We start from the raw sequence: 18538 nt of genomic DNA on the forward strand, positions 1-18538 counted from the left end.
AGTGCGGATACACTGAGGTGAACCTAGATAGAAACCAGTACAACTCTGTCAGTGCGGAAAGCCCCAAGGTGGCTTACAAGCTCCTTTCCCTTCCTTGCCCCACAACAGAACCCTTGTGAGGTAGGTTGGGCTGAGAGAGTTCTGAGAGAACTGGTGGATCAGCCTGTCAGAGGTAGGCGTAGCAAGGGGGAAAGGCGCCCGGTGCACCCGTGCATCCTCTGCCCCTGTCCCGCCCCGGAACCCCCATCCCGCCCCTGGAACGCCCCCGTCCTGCCCTGACCACGCTCCCTCCACGACCCCTGAACGCCCTCATCACACCCCACAGGGACACACCCCCAGATGCATCACACGCCCCCCGTCCCCTTGGAACTGTGCCTCTGCTCAAGGTCACCCAGCAGGAATGTAGGAGTGCGGAAACACATCTGGTTCACCAGATAAGCCTCTGCCACCCAGGTGGAGGAGTGAGGAAATCAAACCCGGTTCTCCAGATTAGAATCCCCCCGCTCTTAACCACGACACCACGCTGGAGAGCACAGTCACAGTTAACTTATGGCTGCCCCGTAGTCTTGTAACAGAGTTCTGGTGCTCCCAGTATGGCATTGGAGTTCTTCCAGTCCTCATCTGTTTATCAATCTGGACTTGGCTGCAGTGAGGAAACTTTGATGACGGGGGGGGGGGGCGTGGATTATTCCTCTGGCTGTGCTCTATAAAAACAGCCTGCTGAGAAGGCGTACCTTGAATACCAGCAGAAGACAAAGGTCCAGATTCATTGCAGAAAGGTAACCGTGCTGTTCTTCCATTGCCTGCGACTCACAGGTAACTACGGGCTTAGAATCAGGACGAGCTTTGACAGATGATTCCATAATTTCGCTTGGTTTCCTGGTCGTGATCGACCACATGCACAGAAAATTGCTAACACCGAAAGTTCCCCTCGGTTTGGCTCTTCGATAGTTTTCAGGTTGCTTATTTTCTCTGGCATGCAAAAGACTGCAGGTCCGATCTCCAATTAAAAGGATCGGACAATGAACGATATGAAATACCTCTGCCCGAGACCCTGGGAAGCTACTGCCGGTCCGAGTAGACAGTGCCAACCTTGGTAGAGCATGGTTTGGATCGGGACAAGGTAGCTTCATGTGTTTCTCTCTCTCTCATGTGTTTATCTCAGAGACATCTCTGGCAATGAGAGCCGGCGTGGTGTAGTGGTTAAGAGCAGGCACGCTCCAATCTGGAGAACCGGGTTTGATTCCCCGCTCTGCCACTTGAGTTGTGGAGGCTCATCTGGGGAACCAGATGTGTTTCCACACTCCTACATTCCTGCTGGGTGACCTTGGGCTAGTCACAGTTCTTCAGAGCTCTCTCAGCCCCACCCATTTCACAGGGGGTTTGTGGTGAAGGGGGAAGGGCAAGGAGATTGTAAGCCCCTTTGAGTCTCCTTACAGGAGAAAAAGGTGGGATGTAAATCCAAACACCACCACCTCCTCCTCCTCCTCCTCCTCCTCCTCCTCCTCCTCCTCTTCTTCTGGGATCCCTGCTGGGATCCGCACGAATACTACGCCGATAAATTACAACTTCCTAGGCTTCTGGGTGAGGCTCGAATTGTAATGAAGGCCAACAACCAGCTAAAGATCTGGCAGCTGTGAAATCTACAACAACAACAACAACAACAACAACAACAACAACAACAACAATAATGAGGGGGTGCAAGGGGGCTGGAGACCGGCATACAACTTTCTGAGGGGGGTGCATTGCCATTCCGCCATCATAACTATGCCCCAGCCTCGAGGAGCACCAAACAGGTCACGCCATTCTGAACCCCATGTGGCGGTTGGGGTGTGGTGGCCGGCCCTGCACTTGAACTCCATGTGGAGTTTGGGGGCAGGAGTGCAGCTAGGGGGAGCACAGCACTCAGGGTGAGGTTTTGGTAAGCCATGCCCCTTTTCCCGAAACCCATTTGTGTGTCAACTTTTAGTAGGATTCTCGAACTTGGAAACCGAAGGTCACCATGTTCTTCTCCGGAATCCTGGGCTTTATGTCGGCCACCGAATTCCTCCTCGCCGCTTCTGTTTTCGGCCTGATGGTCGTGCTCATGAAATCCTACTGGAAGCAGCAGATACCCCAGGGACTGAAGGAGCTCCCCGGGCCGGTCGGCTATCCGTTGATCGGCAGCATGCTGGAAGTGGGCAAGAACCCCCACCTCAGCCTGACGGAGATGAGCAAGAGATACGGGGACGTGATGAAGGTGTACATCGGCAGGACCCCCGTGCTGGTGCTGAGCGGGCTTGAGACCATCAAGGAGGCTTTGATAAGGCAAGGGGGAGACTTCATGGGGCGTCCAGACCTGTACTCGATGAGGCACATTGGGGATGGCGAGAGCATGGCTTTCAGCCCCGATTCTGGGGAGGTCTGGCTGGCTCGCAGAAAACTGGTTCAGAGCGCTTTGAGGAATTTCGCCTCCGCCCCTAGCCCGGATTCCTCGTCCTCCAGCTTGCTGGAGGAACACGTCTCCGAAGAGGTGGAACGCCTGTCCGCCAAGCTGCAACAGGTGATGCGGGAGCGGCAGAGGTTCGAACCCTTCCGGTACCTGGTGGTCTCCGTGGCCAACGTGATCTCCGCCATCTGTTTCGGCAAGCGCTATGGCCACGAGGACCAGGGCCTGCTCAGCATCGTGAACGAAAGTGAACGGTTCGACGAGTTCGCCTCCTCCGGGAACCCGGTCGATTTCATCCCCCTGCTCCAGCGTTTGAGGAGCAGGAGCATGAAGCAGTTTAAGGAATTCAACCAGCAGTTCCTCGTTTTCCTGCAGAATATCGTCAAACAGCATTATGAGAGTTTCAGTAAGGTAAGGAGTTGAAGGTTGTCTCAGCGAGCCTTGAAGGAGCAAGAGGTATTTATAGGAAAGCAACAGAGAAGGAGACTCCTCCGGGATCAAACCCACAGTATTTCCAGCCCGGTATCTTGTTTCTTGCAGTGGCCAACCAGGTGTCTCAGAAGGCACACAAACTGATGCCCCTTTCTTTTTGTGTGTCCCTCCCATGCCCTCAACAAACTTCACGTTGCCTTTCTACATGGAGGCTCTGTTTAGCCAATGAGGCTAAAATCCAGTGCTGGATCTCTCCTCCATTAATTTGTCCAATCAATTTTTAAAAGCATATAAGCCACAGGTGTTAAACTCGCGGCCTTCCAGATGTTATGGACTACAGTTCCCATCATCCCCTGCCAGCATCATGCTGGCAGGGGATGATGGGAAATATGGTTCATAACATCTGGAGGGCCACAAGTTTGACACCTATGATATAAGCTATCAGTCACTGCTACACCATGAAGTAGTGAGTTGCACAAGTTCCACAAGAACTGGGTTTGATTCCCCGCTCCTCCACCTGAGTGGCAGAGGCTTACCTGGTGAACCAGATGTGTCTCCGCACTCCTACATTCCTGCTGGGTGACCTTGGGCTGGTCACAGTTCTCTCCGAACTCTCTCAGCCTATTTCAGAGTTGCCTTTCTGCTCAGGCTTAGTAGCCTCTACAACGGGCTATGAAACAGATCTGTAACGGTCACAGACCCTGCAGAAGGAATCACACACGCCACACACCTGAGCTTGCATCCAGATAGCATATTCATTCGTTTTCACGGCCGGAATCACTGGGGTGCTGTGTGGTTTCCGAGCTGTATGGCCGTGTTCTAGCAGCATTCTCTCCTGACGTTTCGCCTGCATCTGTGGCTGGCATCTTCAGATCCTCTATCAGATCCATCTATCAGATCCTCTGAAGATGCCAGCCACAGATGCAGGCGAAACGTCAGGAGAGAATGCTGCTGGAACACGGCCATACAGCTCGGAAACCACACAGCACCCCATTCATTCGTTTGTTTGTTCGTCCATCCATCCGTTCCTTCGTTCGTTAGCTTTGTTTATTTATTTATTTGATTTATACCTGTGTAAACCTTCCAAACGGACCCTCCCCAAGAGGATGGACGATGTGAACCAGCTTTGTCTTTTCAGGACAACATCCGTGACATCACCTACTCTCTCATCGATCTCAGCCAAGAAAAGGACAAAAATACGAAGATTCGGGTCCCCACTGGAAAAATCGTGAACCTTGTCAACGATATTTTCGGCGCCGGTCAGTGTGTTTCCAAAGTTCAAAGGCAAAGTGATACCTAGAACAAAAGAAAAAAATGTGGCAGATAAGGAATTCCCCCAAAATTGCTTTGCGACAACGGACACAAGCTTCTTTGCACTTACTGCCTTTCCCCTACTAAGCTCCTTCGTGCATATTGGGATATCTACAGATACAACCTGGGGTATTCCCAGACAAGATTCAAATCCTGCTGTCTCTAGTTTGAGGATCCCAGGTGGCAAATTGGGGGATGGCAGAACACATTGTCAGAAAAGGCCATTCGAGCTAGATAGACCAAAGGTCTGCTTCTGTATAAGCTGACTTTGTAGAACTGTGTGGAAAACATTTTGCAGGCCATAACCAGAGGTGGGATCCAGCAGGTTCTCACAGGTTCCCGAGAGTAGGTTACTAATTATTTGTGTGTGCCGAGAGGGGGTTACTAATTGGTGATTTTGCCACATGATTTTTGCATTAGTGACGCCCCTCCTCTCCGCAGTCGCGCGCAGAACTTGAAGCAGTCTAGCAGGAGGTGCACCGGCGTGCGTGGCAGCCTGCGCCTGCGTGCATTCGTTTCCCGCCCAAGGACTGGCGCAGCGGCTGCGTCCTTGCCACAGCCCCACCCTGGAATGCCCCGCCCCTGGAATGCCCAGCCACACCCCCATCGTGCCCCGCCCAGCCCCATTGGCGCTACTGTTTGAATCCCACCACCATGGGAACCTGTTACTAAAATTTTTGGATCCCACCACTGGCCATAACATCTACCAAACGCTGTCCTTTTGGTGTTTCTATAGGTTTCGACACAGTGACCACAGCCTTATCTTGGAGTCTCACGTACCTTGTAGTTTATCCTGAAATTCAGAAGAAAATCCAGGAAGAAATAGGTAAATCCAAATATTTTTTTTTAAAAAAATTGCAATCATTAAAATCTTTTTAGCAAGCTGGTGATTCCAATTTCGTTCTCTCTTCTCTAACCTGCAGATGAGAACATTGGAAGCGAGAGGAAGCCAAGACTTTCTGACCGGTCCCTGCTGCCTTATACAGAAGCCTTTATCCAGGAAGTCTTCCGACATTCTTCCTTTTTACCTTTCACAATTCCCCACTGGTAAGCCTTGGTCATTTGAAGGAAACATTTGTTGACTCTCAAGCATGTGCCAGGCAGCACCTGATCTCCAAGGCCCCTTCCGCACATGCAGAATAATGCGTTTTCAACCCACTTTCACAACTGTTTGCAAGTGGATTTTGCCATTCCGCACAGCTTCAAGGAGCATTGAAAGCAGTTTGAAAGTGCATTATTCTGCATGTGCGGAAGGAGCCCAAGGCTATGCCAGAGTGGCATAGTGGTTAAGAGCAGGTGAATTCCAATCTGGAGAACTGGGTTTGATTCCCCACTCCTCCACCTGAGTGGCAGAGGCTTATCTGGTGAACCAGATGTGTTTCTGCACTCCTACATTCCTGCTGGGTGACCTTGGGCTGGTCACAGTTCTCTCCGAACTCTCTGAACCCCACCTACCTCACAAGTTCTTCTTCTCTCTGAACTCTCTCAGCCCCACCTACCTCCTCCTCCTCCTCCTCCTGCTCTCATCTGTGGAGTGCCATGAAGTTTCTCTATTTTGAGATGCTCAGGTTTTTTTTTAATAAAAGAAGCAAAATCTAGTCCATACAGCAGGAAATTCTGCAGAAAAATGTTCCAAAGAACTCTGTGAATGGGAACTGCCCAATTGCAATCCTAGGCAGGTCTACTCAGAAGTCTACTGAGGTCTATTCAGTAGGGCTTACTCCAGTGGTGGGATCCAAAAATTTTAGTAACAGGTTCCCATGGTGATGGGATTCAAACAGTAGCGCCAATGGGGCTGGGCGGGGCACGATGGGGGCGTGGCTGGGCATTTCAGGGGCGGGGCATTCCTGGGTGGGGCTGTGGCAAGGACGCAGCCACTGCGCCGGTCCTTGGGCGGGAAACGAATGCATGCAGGCGCAGGCTGCCACGCACGCCTGTGCATCTCCTGCTAGACTGCTTCAAGTTCTGCGCGCTACTGTGGAGAGGAGGGGCGTAACTAAGGCAAAAATCATGTGGCAAAATCACCGATTAGTAACCCCCTCTCGGCACACACAAATAATTAGTAACCTACTCTCGGGAACCTGTGAGAACCTGCTGGATCCCACCTCTGGCTTACTCCCAGGAAAGTGTGTTTGGGATTGCATCGCCCTGCTTTTAACCCGCACTCCACCTAACCGTCGGCCAGTGGCCAAAACACAGGTTTTTTAAAACGAGTTTATCTTCTATTTCCAGCACCACCAGAGACACCGTCTTGAATGGTTACTATATCCCGAAGGATATGTGCGTGTTTGTCAACCAGTGGCAAGTGAACCGGGATGAGTGAGTAGTTCCGAAATCTTTCACGGGGAAAAAATCTGGGAGCACCAGGTGTTAGCAAAAAAAAACTTACAGCAGAACATATTTACCTGTTGGATTTCTGACTGCAGCTTACAAAGATATTTTCTTGAGTTTTCCTCCATGTCAAAAGAAAAAAAATTAATTGCTTCAAGAAAGAGTACATTACTTCATGAGTGGAGTTGGACATCAAAACTATAGTTTACACTCATCTGTTGGATTTCTGACTGTATTTTATAAGTTTAAAATATGTTTCTGTGCATTTATTTATTTGGTTAGTTGATTAGCTGATATTCACTTCATTAAGCTATATAGGTTCACACACCCATGTTGTGGGGATTGTTGAAATATGTGTTTCAACATTTAATACACGTTCATTTAAAATTCCCTTCAAAATCATGTTTTTCTCTTTGTGTCAATCATGCAGATTTTGATCAGATAGATTCTCTTTTTTTGCTAGTGTTTTGTTCTGATCTTTTTTCTTTTTGGTTGAGCACCAGAAGTTCCCAGAACTACATCTGTGTGAATCAGAGTACCTTTAACTGTACAACGCCGTTTCCAATTTTATTGATTTTACTTGGCGTGCAGAAGGTCACCGTTTCAATTCTCGCTGTCTCCAGTTAACAAAGACCAGGCAGTAGGAAAAAAAACACCGCCTGAGACCCGGAAGAACAACTGCCAGTCAGAGTAGACAATACAGATCTTGACGGACCAAAGCCCTGATTCAGCAGATGGCAATTTCAAAAGGTTCATGTGTCAGGTCTATGATTCATTCAATGACCAACTCTGGATTTCATCAGTCAGAAGTCTTCAATGGAACAAACACTAAACCCCTGGCATTTACAAAGTCAGTTTTGACCCGTATCCCAAAGGCCCATAGCTTTATTACCCCTGTTGCAGAGGTGGGATCCAGCAGGTTCTCACCAGTTCCCGAGAGTGGGTTACTAATTATTTGTGTGCGCTGAGAGGGGGTTACTAATTAGGTCTGCTTTTCCGTTAGAAATTCCATTAGGTCCAAAAATCACAAAGTCCTGTTGTTTCCTATGTGGCTGGTTAGCGAAGGTAGAAAACGGGATAATTCTCCCTGTTGGGCTGTTTTAAAAACATGTTTTAGAAATATGGTAAAGTTAAACAAGGAACTTTTCCTTAGAAAGTATCCTTCCTTTGATTTCTAGAAACAAAATTAAGTATTTGAAAGTATTAAGTATTTGACAGGCAGTCAATTAGAGGAGAAGTCGTTGTTTCTGTTGGCAGTAGACGATAGGACTTGCTACAATGAGTTTAAATTATGGACAGAAAGATACCAGCTGGAAATTAGGAACTTTTTTTTTACAGTAAGAGTTTTTTACAGTAACAGAGAAATTATTAATGCCCCGCCCCCGGAATGCCCGGCCACGCCCCCCTCGTGCCCCGCCCAGCCCCATTGGCGCTACGCCACTGTTTGAATCCCACCACCATGGGAACCTGTTACTAAAATTTTTGGATCCCACCACTGCCCTGTTCACTCCCTCCCCTGCCCCCAACTACGCAACATACAAGCAGGAAAAGTAGAAGAAAGCAAAAGTCCCTTCCCAAGGTCTAGGGAAAGATATATGGCAGTCGATCTATGGCTACCAATCTTGATCCTCCTTGATCTGAGATTGCAAATACTTTAGCAGACCAGGTGCTCAAGAGCAGCAGCAGCAGAAGGCCATTGCTTTCACCTCCTGCATGCGAGCTCCCAAAGGCACCTGGTGGGCCACTGCGAGTAGCAGAGTGCTGGACTAGATGGACTCTGGTCTGATCTACGCAGTGGCGTAGGAGGTTAAGAGCTCGTGTATCTAATCTGGAGGAACCGGGTTTGATTCCCAGCTCTGCCACCTGAGCTGTGGAGGCTTCTCTGGGGAATTCAGATTAGCCTGTACACTCCCACACATGCCAGCTGGGTGACCTTGGGCCAGTCACAGCTTCTCGGAGCTCTCTCAGCCCCACCTACCTCACAGGGTGTTTGTTGTGAGGGGGGAAGGGCAAGGAGATTGTAAGCCCCTTTGAGTCTCCTACAGGAGAGAATTAAATCAAACTCCTCCCTCCTCCTCCTCCTCCTCCTCCTCTCCCTCCTCCTCCTCCTCCTCCTCTTCTTCTTCTTCTTCTTCTTCTTTTCTTCTTCTTCTTCTTCTTCTAGAGCCATCTGGCCACCCCTCCCTTTGCGGAGAAGGCCAGAGATGCCGTTGTTATCTATGTTCCAAACACAGGGAGGAGGAAGAAATGAATGGAGAGACTCAGTAACCCAAAGAGGCCCCAGAACATTAAGCGCACGCTGACAAGTGGCCCCGATTGGACAACTTAATGTCTGGAACCTCTTTGGGTTACTGAATCTCTCCATACGTCCACCATACATCCAGAGCCGTCCATTGAATGAATCATAGACCTGCATTAAGCCAGTCCAGTAAGCTGAGTTTTAGAATTTGTAAGGATTCCGTTGGGGGGCGTGTCCTCTGCCCAGATCATTTGGGTTAGATAACAAAACGAATGCATCGATGCAGAGGCGTAGCTGGGCCAGAGTGCGCCTGGAGCACACTCTGGCTCCCCCCCCCCGCGGCGCCCCCCCCCCCCACACACTTACTTTAGCAAACCGAGCAGGCTGGAGAAGAGGCCTGCCTGTTCCCTTCCAGGCTGCAAACGACCTGGTGGAAACTACATTTCCCAGGGTCTCCTGGGAAATGTAGTTCCCACCAAGCCATTTGCAGCCTGGAAGGGAACACAGGCAGGCCTGCTCTGTTTGTTAAACAGGGAGCAGCAGTGGTGTAGGAGGTTAAGAGCTCGTGTATCTAATCTGGAGGAACCGGGTTTGATTCCCCGCTCTGCCGCCTGAGCTGTGGAGGCTTATCTGGGGAATTCAGATTAGCCTGTACACTCCCACACACGCCAGTTGGGTGACCTTGGGCTTGCCACAGCTTCTCGGAGCTCTCTCAGCCCCACCTACCTCACAGGGTGTTTGTTGTGAGGGGGGAAGGGCAAGGAGATTGTGAGCCCCTTTGAGTCTCCTACAGGAGAGAAAGGGGGGGATATAAATCCAAACTCTTCTTCTTCTTCTTCTAAAGTAAGTGTGGGGGCGTCATCGCAGAGGGAGCGGGGGGTGAGCTGAGCGGCCAGCCAACAAGGGGGGGGGAAGGAAGAGGGGCTGGGGGAATGTTCTGCCCCCCACGTGACTCAAAGCCGTGCGCCCGGTGCATGGCGCACCCTCCGTCCCCTGGTAGCCCCGCCACTGTATCAATACATAAAACAGGAGAAAGGGCAGGTCAGTATCGCTGAAGAATAGCCAGAGTTGAAAACAAACATCTTTGAAGAAACCAGGATGTAAACGTGTGTTCGTTTTTCCAGGAGTCTTTGGAAGGATCCTTCCGCCTTCAGACCAGAACGCTTCCTTACCGCCAACGGCAAGGAACTCAACAAGGACGCGTGCGAGAAGGTCTTGGTGTTTGGTTTGGGCAAGCGAAGATGCGTCGGGGAGACGATCGCCCGAGGGGAGGTCTTCCTGTTCTTGACCTCTTTGCTGCAAGAACTGCGCTTCGCAGTCGAGGGCGGAGTCAAAGTGGACATGACGCCTCGCTACGGGCTGACCATGAAGCTCAAAAGATGCGAACACTTCCAAGTGACCAGGCGTTCTCCGAAGAGGCCGGCCGAGTGAACCGAGAAACGTTTTCACACTGTGCTAAGCTTTCTTTTTCTCACGTGCGGAATAATGCACTTTCGATCCACTCTCCACAATTGTTTGCAAGTGGATTTTGCTATTCCGCACAGTATAATCCAGCTGCAGAGTGGATTGAAAGTGCGTTATTTTGCACATGTGGAAAAGGCTTTAGAACAGTGATGACGAACCTTTTCGAGGCCGAGTGCCCAAATTGCAACCCAAAACCCACTTATTTATCGCAAAGTGCCAACATGGCAATTTAACCTGAATACTGAGGTTTTAGTTTAGAAAAAATGGTTGGCTCCGAGGCGTGCGTTACTCAGGAGTAAGCTTGGTGGCAGTCAGTGGCTTTGCTTTGAAGCAACCGTGCAACTCTTCCAATGGGTGAATCATGATCCTAGGAGGGTTTACTCAGAAGCAAGCCCCCATTGCCAGCAACCAAGCTTTCTCCCAGGTAAACGATCGCGCTTTAGTTCTTCACATGAAAATCAGTGGGGTTTAGCAGCGCTTAACAGGGTTACCTACACTGCTTCCCCAAAACTGGGTCTTAGGTTTAATGCTAATAATCGAGCCCAGCAGCCCAGGCCAGCCTAGATGTGTGTGGGTGGGTGGGGGCGACTCTGTTTGTGCGGGCCCACAGAGAGGGCTCTGAGTGCCACCTCTGGCACCCGCGCCATAGGTTCGCCACCACTGCTTTGGAAGGATCCGTACCTTTTCCTTTCTCTTCAGCCAAATTAGGTGCCTTTCTATGAGAGGAGACTCAATTTCAGGGGAATATAAGTGCAATATATTCCTCTGACCCGCGATTTTACAGTCTTCACCCGTTATTTGTCCACCTAGATGTCTTGCCAAGGACAGTTGGGACACCTTGCTCATTCAAGCAAGATGTTCTGTATATTGTAAGCATCGATACGAAGTATGAAGAAAGGATCTACCTGCAGACACCTGAAAGATCCACGTCTTATTGACCTTCTTAGGAATCTGTGTAACTCCAAACTATATGAAGTTCCCACCCGAGATAAGTGCGCCCACTTGGGCAAGCAGCAACCAAGAACATCCGGGGAATTATTTTTACTGCAGTTCTTGGCTGACAAATCCTCTTGCAGAGTCGGTTCAGCAAAATAAATTCGATCTCAGCTCCTTGGTTTGCAATGTGTTTGGTTTGTTTCCCTGTTGTCTTTATAATTCCTTCTTCTGGAAAAAAAATATATTTTCACCATCCTTTTTTTTGCAGGATCATGCTTTAATAAATGGCATCACTTGAGCCCTTGAGTCTATGTCGTCCTACTGGCTGAGTGTCTTACCCTATACTCAGAAGACCTTACAAAAAATGCTCAATAGTGTTTGCTCGTATTATTCCCGTTATGCAAGGGACCAGCGCACCCGGATTTTGTAACCCTAGTCTTCCATGTGGTGGGGATTTTTATACAACTTCCTGCTTTGACTACATTTTCAGTTCCTAAGAAAACCATGTAGATTGAACCCATAAATCCTGTATCTATGTGTCGCCAAGTAGAACCGATACTGGAATAACAGTCTGGTCTTTGGCCAAGTGAGGGAGCAAGCTTGTTTTCTGCTGCTCCAGAGACTAGGACCAGGAGTCAGGGGTTCGAGGTGAAGGAAAAGGGATTCCACCTAAACATCAGGAAAAACTTCCTGACAGTAAGGGCTGTTCGACAGTGGAATGCACGACCTCGAAGGGTGGTGGAGTCTCCTTCTTTGCAGGTTTTTGAAGAGAGGCTGGATGGCCATCTGTCAGGAGTGCTTTGATTGTGTGTTCCTGCAAGGTTGGACCTGCTGGCCCTTGGGGTCTCTTCCAACTCTATGATTCTATGGAACTCAGCACCTTGTGAGTGACTTGCATGAAAAATCGGCTTGTGACTGATAGAACCATTTTCCAGATGGCATCGGGAATGAAACTTAGCATATTTGCAACTCGTGTCTGGGTAACTGCTGTCTTGTTCACTTACCAGGTCTTACATTTTGAAAATAACAAAACGACCGCTAATTAATCTCATCTCTGCCAACTACTTCGCCATCTCTGGTTGGGCTTTGCTTTCTTCGAGTTTTGTTTTCAAAGCAAATTACACCATGTTGCTCTTCTCCTTTTCATCCTCACAACAACCTTGCGAGGTTAGGGTGAAATTTGCCTGGCCCAAGGTGCACTTCAATGGCAGAGCAGGGATTCTTCAAAGCTAGGTCTCCCCGATTCTAACCTGACACTCTAACCCAGGGGTGGCCAACCTATGGTGCTCCAGATGTTCATGGACTACAATTCCCACCAGCCCCTGCCAGCATGGCCAATTGGCTGATGGGAGCACCATAGGCTGGCCACCCCAGCCTAACTTAATGTAATCTGTCCTCTCATTTGTTCTCCCAGCTCTTGCTTTGAAGCAGCATTTCCGCTTTAATTTTGTTATTACATAACCTTGAATTCAGCCTTTGGAGCGCTGGGAGGATTTCTGGATTGGCGGGCCTCGAAGATTCCAAGCTGGGGATGTGCTGCCACCTACTGGTCAGTTGCTGTCTGCACAGGCCAAATTGTTTACAAAACGCAAAACTGAAATAAAGGAAGATAATACATTGTTAGCCATGTTTTTAGAAGAAGAGGAGGAGGAGGAGGAGTTTGGATTTATATCCCCCCTTTCTCTCCTGTAAGGTGACTCAAAGGGGCTTACAATCTCCTTTCTCTTCCTCCCCCACCCACAACACACACCCTGTGAGGTGGGTGGGGCTGAGAGAGCTCCGAAGAACTGTGACTAGCCCAAGGTCACCCAGCTGGCATGTGTCGGAGTGCACAAGCTAACCTGGTTCACCAGATAAGCCTCCACAGCTCAAGTGGCCGAGCGGGGAATCAAACCCGGTTCTCCAGATTGCAGGATCCGCACCTCACCCTGCCCTATAAAATGTTCTCGTTATATATCACTGTCCCAGTGATGGAGCAGCAGTGGCGTAGGAGGTTAAGAGCTCGTGTATCTAATCTGGAGGAACCGGGTTTGATTCCCAGCTCTGCCGCCTGAGCTGTGGAGGTTTATCTGGGGAATTCAGATTAGCCTGTACACTCCCACACACGCCAGCTGGGTGACCTTGGGCTAGTCACAGCTTCTCGGAGCTCTCTCAGCCCCACCTACCTCACAGGGTGTTTGTTGTGAGGGGGGAAGGGCAAGGAGATTGTAAGCCCCCTTGAGTCTCCTACAGGAGAGAAAGCGGGAATATAAATCCAAACTCTTCTTCTTCTTCTTCTTCTTCCCAAAGACTTCTAAGTGGAATTAGAGTTCAAATAACAAAGATGCAAATAACAAAGATGCAAAGATGTTTATGCTCTCCTGAGCTTGTGTGAAGCTGCAGCAGGAATTCCATTCATTCATCCTCTCTCTGCCCCCAGGAAATTCATCCCCTTCTTGCATGGGATCTCTGGGTGTCAATATTTCCACAATAAGTCATCATTCCCGAGGGCCCAACCCTTCCTGATACATCTCGTGCCCCTTTCTGGATGAGCCGAGGTATTTAGAAGACAATACTCGAGCACGAGAAGGAATGAGATTTAAAAAGGGTGGGTTTTTGTCCCGAGGCTGGGAAAGGAAGCAAGGAAGATGCAAAGATAACAGCTGCGGCAGGTGGGGGAAATCACCAAAACCGGTCTTTCAAACCCATCTTCTTACACAGCTGTTTTATAGCTACAAAAGCGCTGGGTTGCACTGCAGAGAGGAGGGACGGGTGATGAGTTTTGCACCTCTGGTGCGCTCTACTGGTACTTAAGAACATAAGAACATAAGAACTAGCCTGCTGGATCAGACCAGAGTCCATCTAGTCCAGCTCTCTGCTACTCGCAGTGGCCCACCAGGTGCCTTTGGGAGCTCACCTGCAGGAGGTGAAAGCAATGGCCTTCTGCGGCTGTTGCTCCCGAGCACCTGGTCTGTTAAGGCATTTGCAATCTGAGATCAAGGCGGATCAAGATTGGTAGCCATAGACTGACTTCTCCTCCATAAATCTGTCCAAACCCTTTTTAAAGCTATCCAGGTTAGTGGACATCACCCCCTCCTGTGGCAGCATCTTCCAAACCCCAATCACACGTTGTGTGAAGAAGTGTTTCCTTTTATTAGTCCTAATTCTTTTCCCCCCAGCATTTTCAATGAATACTTTCTCTGGTATTCATGAGAGTGCTTTGAAATGCTGTAAATGGGAAATATGTGATCCTTGAAATGATATCAGTTAAGGTCCGCCTCCCAAATTCTGGCTTCTTTGGCCCCACCTGCAGAGGTGAGAAAGGTGGCGGCAAACAATGACTGGGTGTTTTCAGTGGTGGCCCCTTGAATTTGGAATGTACTATAACAGGACTTTACCAGCTGCCGGCGATATTACTCACATATTTCCAAACCAGGCCCAAGGTAGGACATTCCCTGGACTTTTACTTTCAATGATTCTGTGATCTGCATCTAGCCAGTGCTAGGGATCTTTTTAAGGCTGTTCACTGGTTATTTCCTGTGGTTTGCAGGCTTTTAAAAATATGGAGAACGTATGCCGTTTTTATGGTTGGGTGGCATTGTTTTGCGTTGTAAACGGCCTCAAAGAGGACTCTTGGGCCCCTTCCACAAATGCAGAACAGTGCACTTTCAATCCGCTTTCGTGCACTTTGCAGCTGGATTTCATCGTGCGGAATAGCAAAATCTACTTGCAAACAATTGTGATTCAAAGTGCGCTTTTCTACGTGTGTGGGAGGGGCCTTGGAGAGGCGGCACAGAAGTCCCCTAGACAAGCAAACTGATAAAAATAAACTTATTTCTTTCTTTTTGTTCAAATATCTTTATTGATTAAAATTTCAAACAATGACAGAAAAGAGAAAAAGAAAAAAGTTACAGACAATTACTAAAATTAAGCAAGGAAAAGGAGATTCAAAAAAGAAAAGAGGGGAGAAGGAAGAAGGAAGAAGGAAGAAGGAAGAAGAAGAAAATGAAGAGAAAGGAAAAGGAGAAAAGAGAGAGAACAGTTCCAGAAGTAAGAATATCCTTGTCACCAATCTATATATTTTCTTATTTATAGAGAGGAACACGATAAGAAAACCTACATTTACTTAACATTTAAGAAGACTTCTTCTTCAATCTTGATTAATCTATTACATTTCTATACATCAATATTTCTAACTGTCTCTTGGATTCTTTATTCCATCAGAATTAAACCATTTGATTCCTATTAATTCCTCCTATTTCTGGCTAGTAATTTCCTTAAATAATAGTAATTATTTCGTCATTACATAATATTTACTGTTCCTATAAACTTATTTCAACATGCGCGATGCATAATAATCCAGTGGAAGAGTATCGTAAGAACATAAGAACACAAGAACAAGCCAGCTGGATCAGACCAGAGTCCATCTAGTCCAGCTCTCTGCTACTCGCAGTGGCCCACCAGGTGCCTTTGGGAGCTCACCTGCAGGATGTGAAAGCAATGGCCTTCTGCGGCTGTTGCTCCCTAGCACCTGGTCTGTTAAGGCATTTGCAATCTCAGATCAAAGAGGATCAAGATTGGTAGTCATAAATCGACTTCTCCTCCATAAATCTGTCCAAGCCCCTTTTAAAGCTATCCTGAAAGAGCGCTCTCAACTTTACAAAAACTGAAAAACTTGGAGGGGAAGGTGGCCCCCGGACAGCAATTTTGCAACCCTTTCCCCTCTTGCCGTCTCAAAAACGTCTTCTGCAAGCATCTTTTCTCTGGCTGCTTCCGCACATTGCAGAAGAATGCACTTTCAATCCGTATTTGGTCATTGGCTGTAAATAAAGACTTCGCTTCACTTTCAATCCGCTTTCACAATTGCTTGCTAGTGGAGTTTGCTATTCTGCACAGTAAAATCCAGCTGCCAAGTGCGTTATTCTGAAAGTGCGTTATTCTGCATGTGCGGAAGGGGCCACTACCCCGAAGAAAAAAAATATGGGAACTGTGTATCTTTTCCCCTAATGTGGGGGGAAGAGGGCCGCCTGCTGGGTGATTTGAGTGGGAACATTTCAGGAAGGATGGGAATATTTCCCCCCGACTCTTTGCTCCTGATTGCCTTTCAGGCCGCTTTTCAGTACAGAAAGATCGACGTAGAGAGACTGTTCATGAATTTCCTGCCTATGACCTGGGTCGGTTATGCCGGGCAAATTCTGTTTCCCATCAGCCATGGTATTACTTTTAAACTATTGTGTTATGTTTTAATTATTTTGTAAACCGCCTCTAGCCCTTTGGGGGATTGGCGGGATAAAAAAAAAAGGAATAAATAACTAAATAAACAAACAGATAAATAAATAAATGTGTTGTTTTCACATTGAACCATAGGGGGCGACGTGGCCTCGCCTTTCTATTCCCCCAAAAGGAATATATCCCCATGTGCATTCGGTACATGGCCCAAGTTAACATTTTCTCTCTGTAATATCCTTTCTCTTCCACCACCCAGCAGTTAAAAATCCCAGGAAAGTTTACTGGTGGGAAAGTGTCCTTCAGTTTGCAGCAGGCTGGAAAAGGCATAAAAACAAACATTCGGAAAAAGAAGTTTTGGTTTCTCAGCCACAACTTGTTCTGCAAAGAAATTGACACCCGAAGCACAGAAACCGGCAGCTTGCAGCGAAATTAACAGGAAGTCCCCAGAATTATTGTTTCCACAGCGGAGTGACTTTTTGCACCATGCTAGAGTCTTGGAACGCCCTGAAAAATTGTTTGTGACCAAACCACCACACCGGTACGAGGTCACCGATTTCTAGGCCGCCCACATGACGGTGTTGTGTGCCTTTAAAGATTTGAATTAATGGGCGGAGTTAAGAGACCCGGGGAAAGCGGTTGAAACTGAGCTATAGGCCCCTTTCCGCACCTGCAGAAGTGTGTACTTTCAATCCACTTTCAATGCACTTTGCAGCTGTGCGGGATAGCAAAATCCACTTGCAAACAATTGTGAAAGCGGATTGAAAGTGCATTATTCTGCATGTGCGGAAGGGGCCTTAGAGGAGTCCAGACCAAAAGTTTTGCTAGCTGTTCACTGCTATACTAGTTTATATCGCTAGCCATTAATAAATCTGTGTTAAACCCACGAGGACCATCCTATAATTCTTCACACAGGAACAGACTAATTCAGACACAATACAGAAACCACGGTTTATTTTAACCACGGTTAGTTTCCGAAACCAGGATTCCTCCAATCCCGATTCATCTCACAAAATGCCAGCTTTCTCCCTAAAAGAAGAAGAAGAAGAAGAAGAAGAGGAAGAAGAAAAGGAGGAGGAGGAGGAGGAGTTTGGATTTATATCCCCCCTTTCTCTCCTGCAGGAGACTCAAAGGGGCTTACAATCTCCTTGCCCTTCCCCCCTCACAATAAACACCCTGTGAGGTAGGTGGGGCTGAGAGAGCTCCGAGAAGCTGTGACTAGCCCAAGGTCACCCAGCTGGCGTGTGTGGGAGTGCACAGGCTAATCTGAATTCCCCAGATAAGCCTCCACAGCTCAAGTGGCATAGCTGGGAATCAAACCCGGTTCCTCCAGATTAGATACATGAGCTCTTAACCTCCTACGCCATTAATAACAGCAATGTAGAATCCAATTTACAACACTTAGGTGTACTGTTTGAAATGTTTATCCTCATTTGCCTCAATTGTTATTATTATTTATGTAAACTGTAAGAAACAAGCATTTAGACACATAGTATGTATTATATAAATCGTATTTCTTCTCTATCCTCCACAAATATTGCATTGACTTATTACAAGTATGTACATTACCGCATTTCAAAAAAACAATAAAAATATAACTTAAAAACAAACAAACAAAATGCTGGGTTTCCCTCTGACCCACTATCTCTGCATTTTAAGTACCCTATATACTCGCGTATAAGTCGACCCCCCACCCCACCCGCTCGCCACCCGTTCACTCGTGTATAAGTCGAGGGGGGCTTTTTTCCGCACAAAAAATGTGCTGAAAAAGTAGACTTATACACGAGTATATATGGTATACGGGAATTGAGAGAGCACGTCAGGAGACAGCTAAAATGCCCATGATTGGACACGCGAAACCATAGTTAAGAGCAACCGTGGTTTAACCAATCAGCTTCAAGCAACGGTTTCAGGTCCTGGTTTCGGATCCTGGTTCGAGGACTCCTAACTCACTGGAATTTGTTTATAAAACACGAAATGCTACATGGGATCTTGTCCCTCTCGACGTGACGTCTGAAACTCGACAAGCGTGCCCTTTGGGTCACTTCATGCAGACATGGGACATGTGTGTGTGTGTTTTTCTTTGTTCGGCCTGTAAATTCCCCCTCACTCTCTTACAGGCTGACGTATTATTTTCACATGCAAAACTTCACGCAGCGTCAGTTTCTCAGCACGGTGTTTTTTCCTCCTGA

General features: G+C 47.9%; 1 protein-coding gene across 1 annotated transcript; it reads left to right on the forward strand.

Annotated features, from left to right (window-relative positions):
- The first annotated feature begins 747 nt into the window (after nt 1–747).
- On the forward strand, nt 748–10270 carry LOC125424519 (cytochrome P450 1A5-like). Its single transcript, XM_048481830.1, has 7 exons — nt 748–816; nt 1970–2839; nt 3999–4119; nt 4908–4997; nt 5095–5218; nt 6404–6490; nt 9866–10270. Exons 2-7 carry the CDS (start codon nt 2003–2005, stop codon nt 10170–10172), a joined length of 1566 nt encoding a protein of 521 aa, XP_048337787.1. The 5' UTR covers nt 748–816; nt 1970–2002; the 3' UTR covers nt 10173–10270.
- Nucleotides 10271–18538: the final 8268 nt, after the last annotated feature.

The sequence above is a fragment of the Sphaerodactylus townsendi genome, linkage group LG17, assembly GCF_021028975.2.
Source record: "Sphaerodactylus townsendi isolate TG3544 linkage group LG17, MPM_Stown_v2.3, whole genome shotgun sequence".
Taxonomy (NCBI): Eukaryota; Metazoa; Chordata; class Lepidosauria; order Squamata; family Sphaerodactylidae; genus Sphaerodactylus; species Sphaerodactylus townsendi.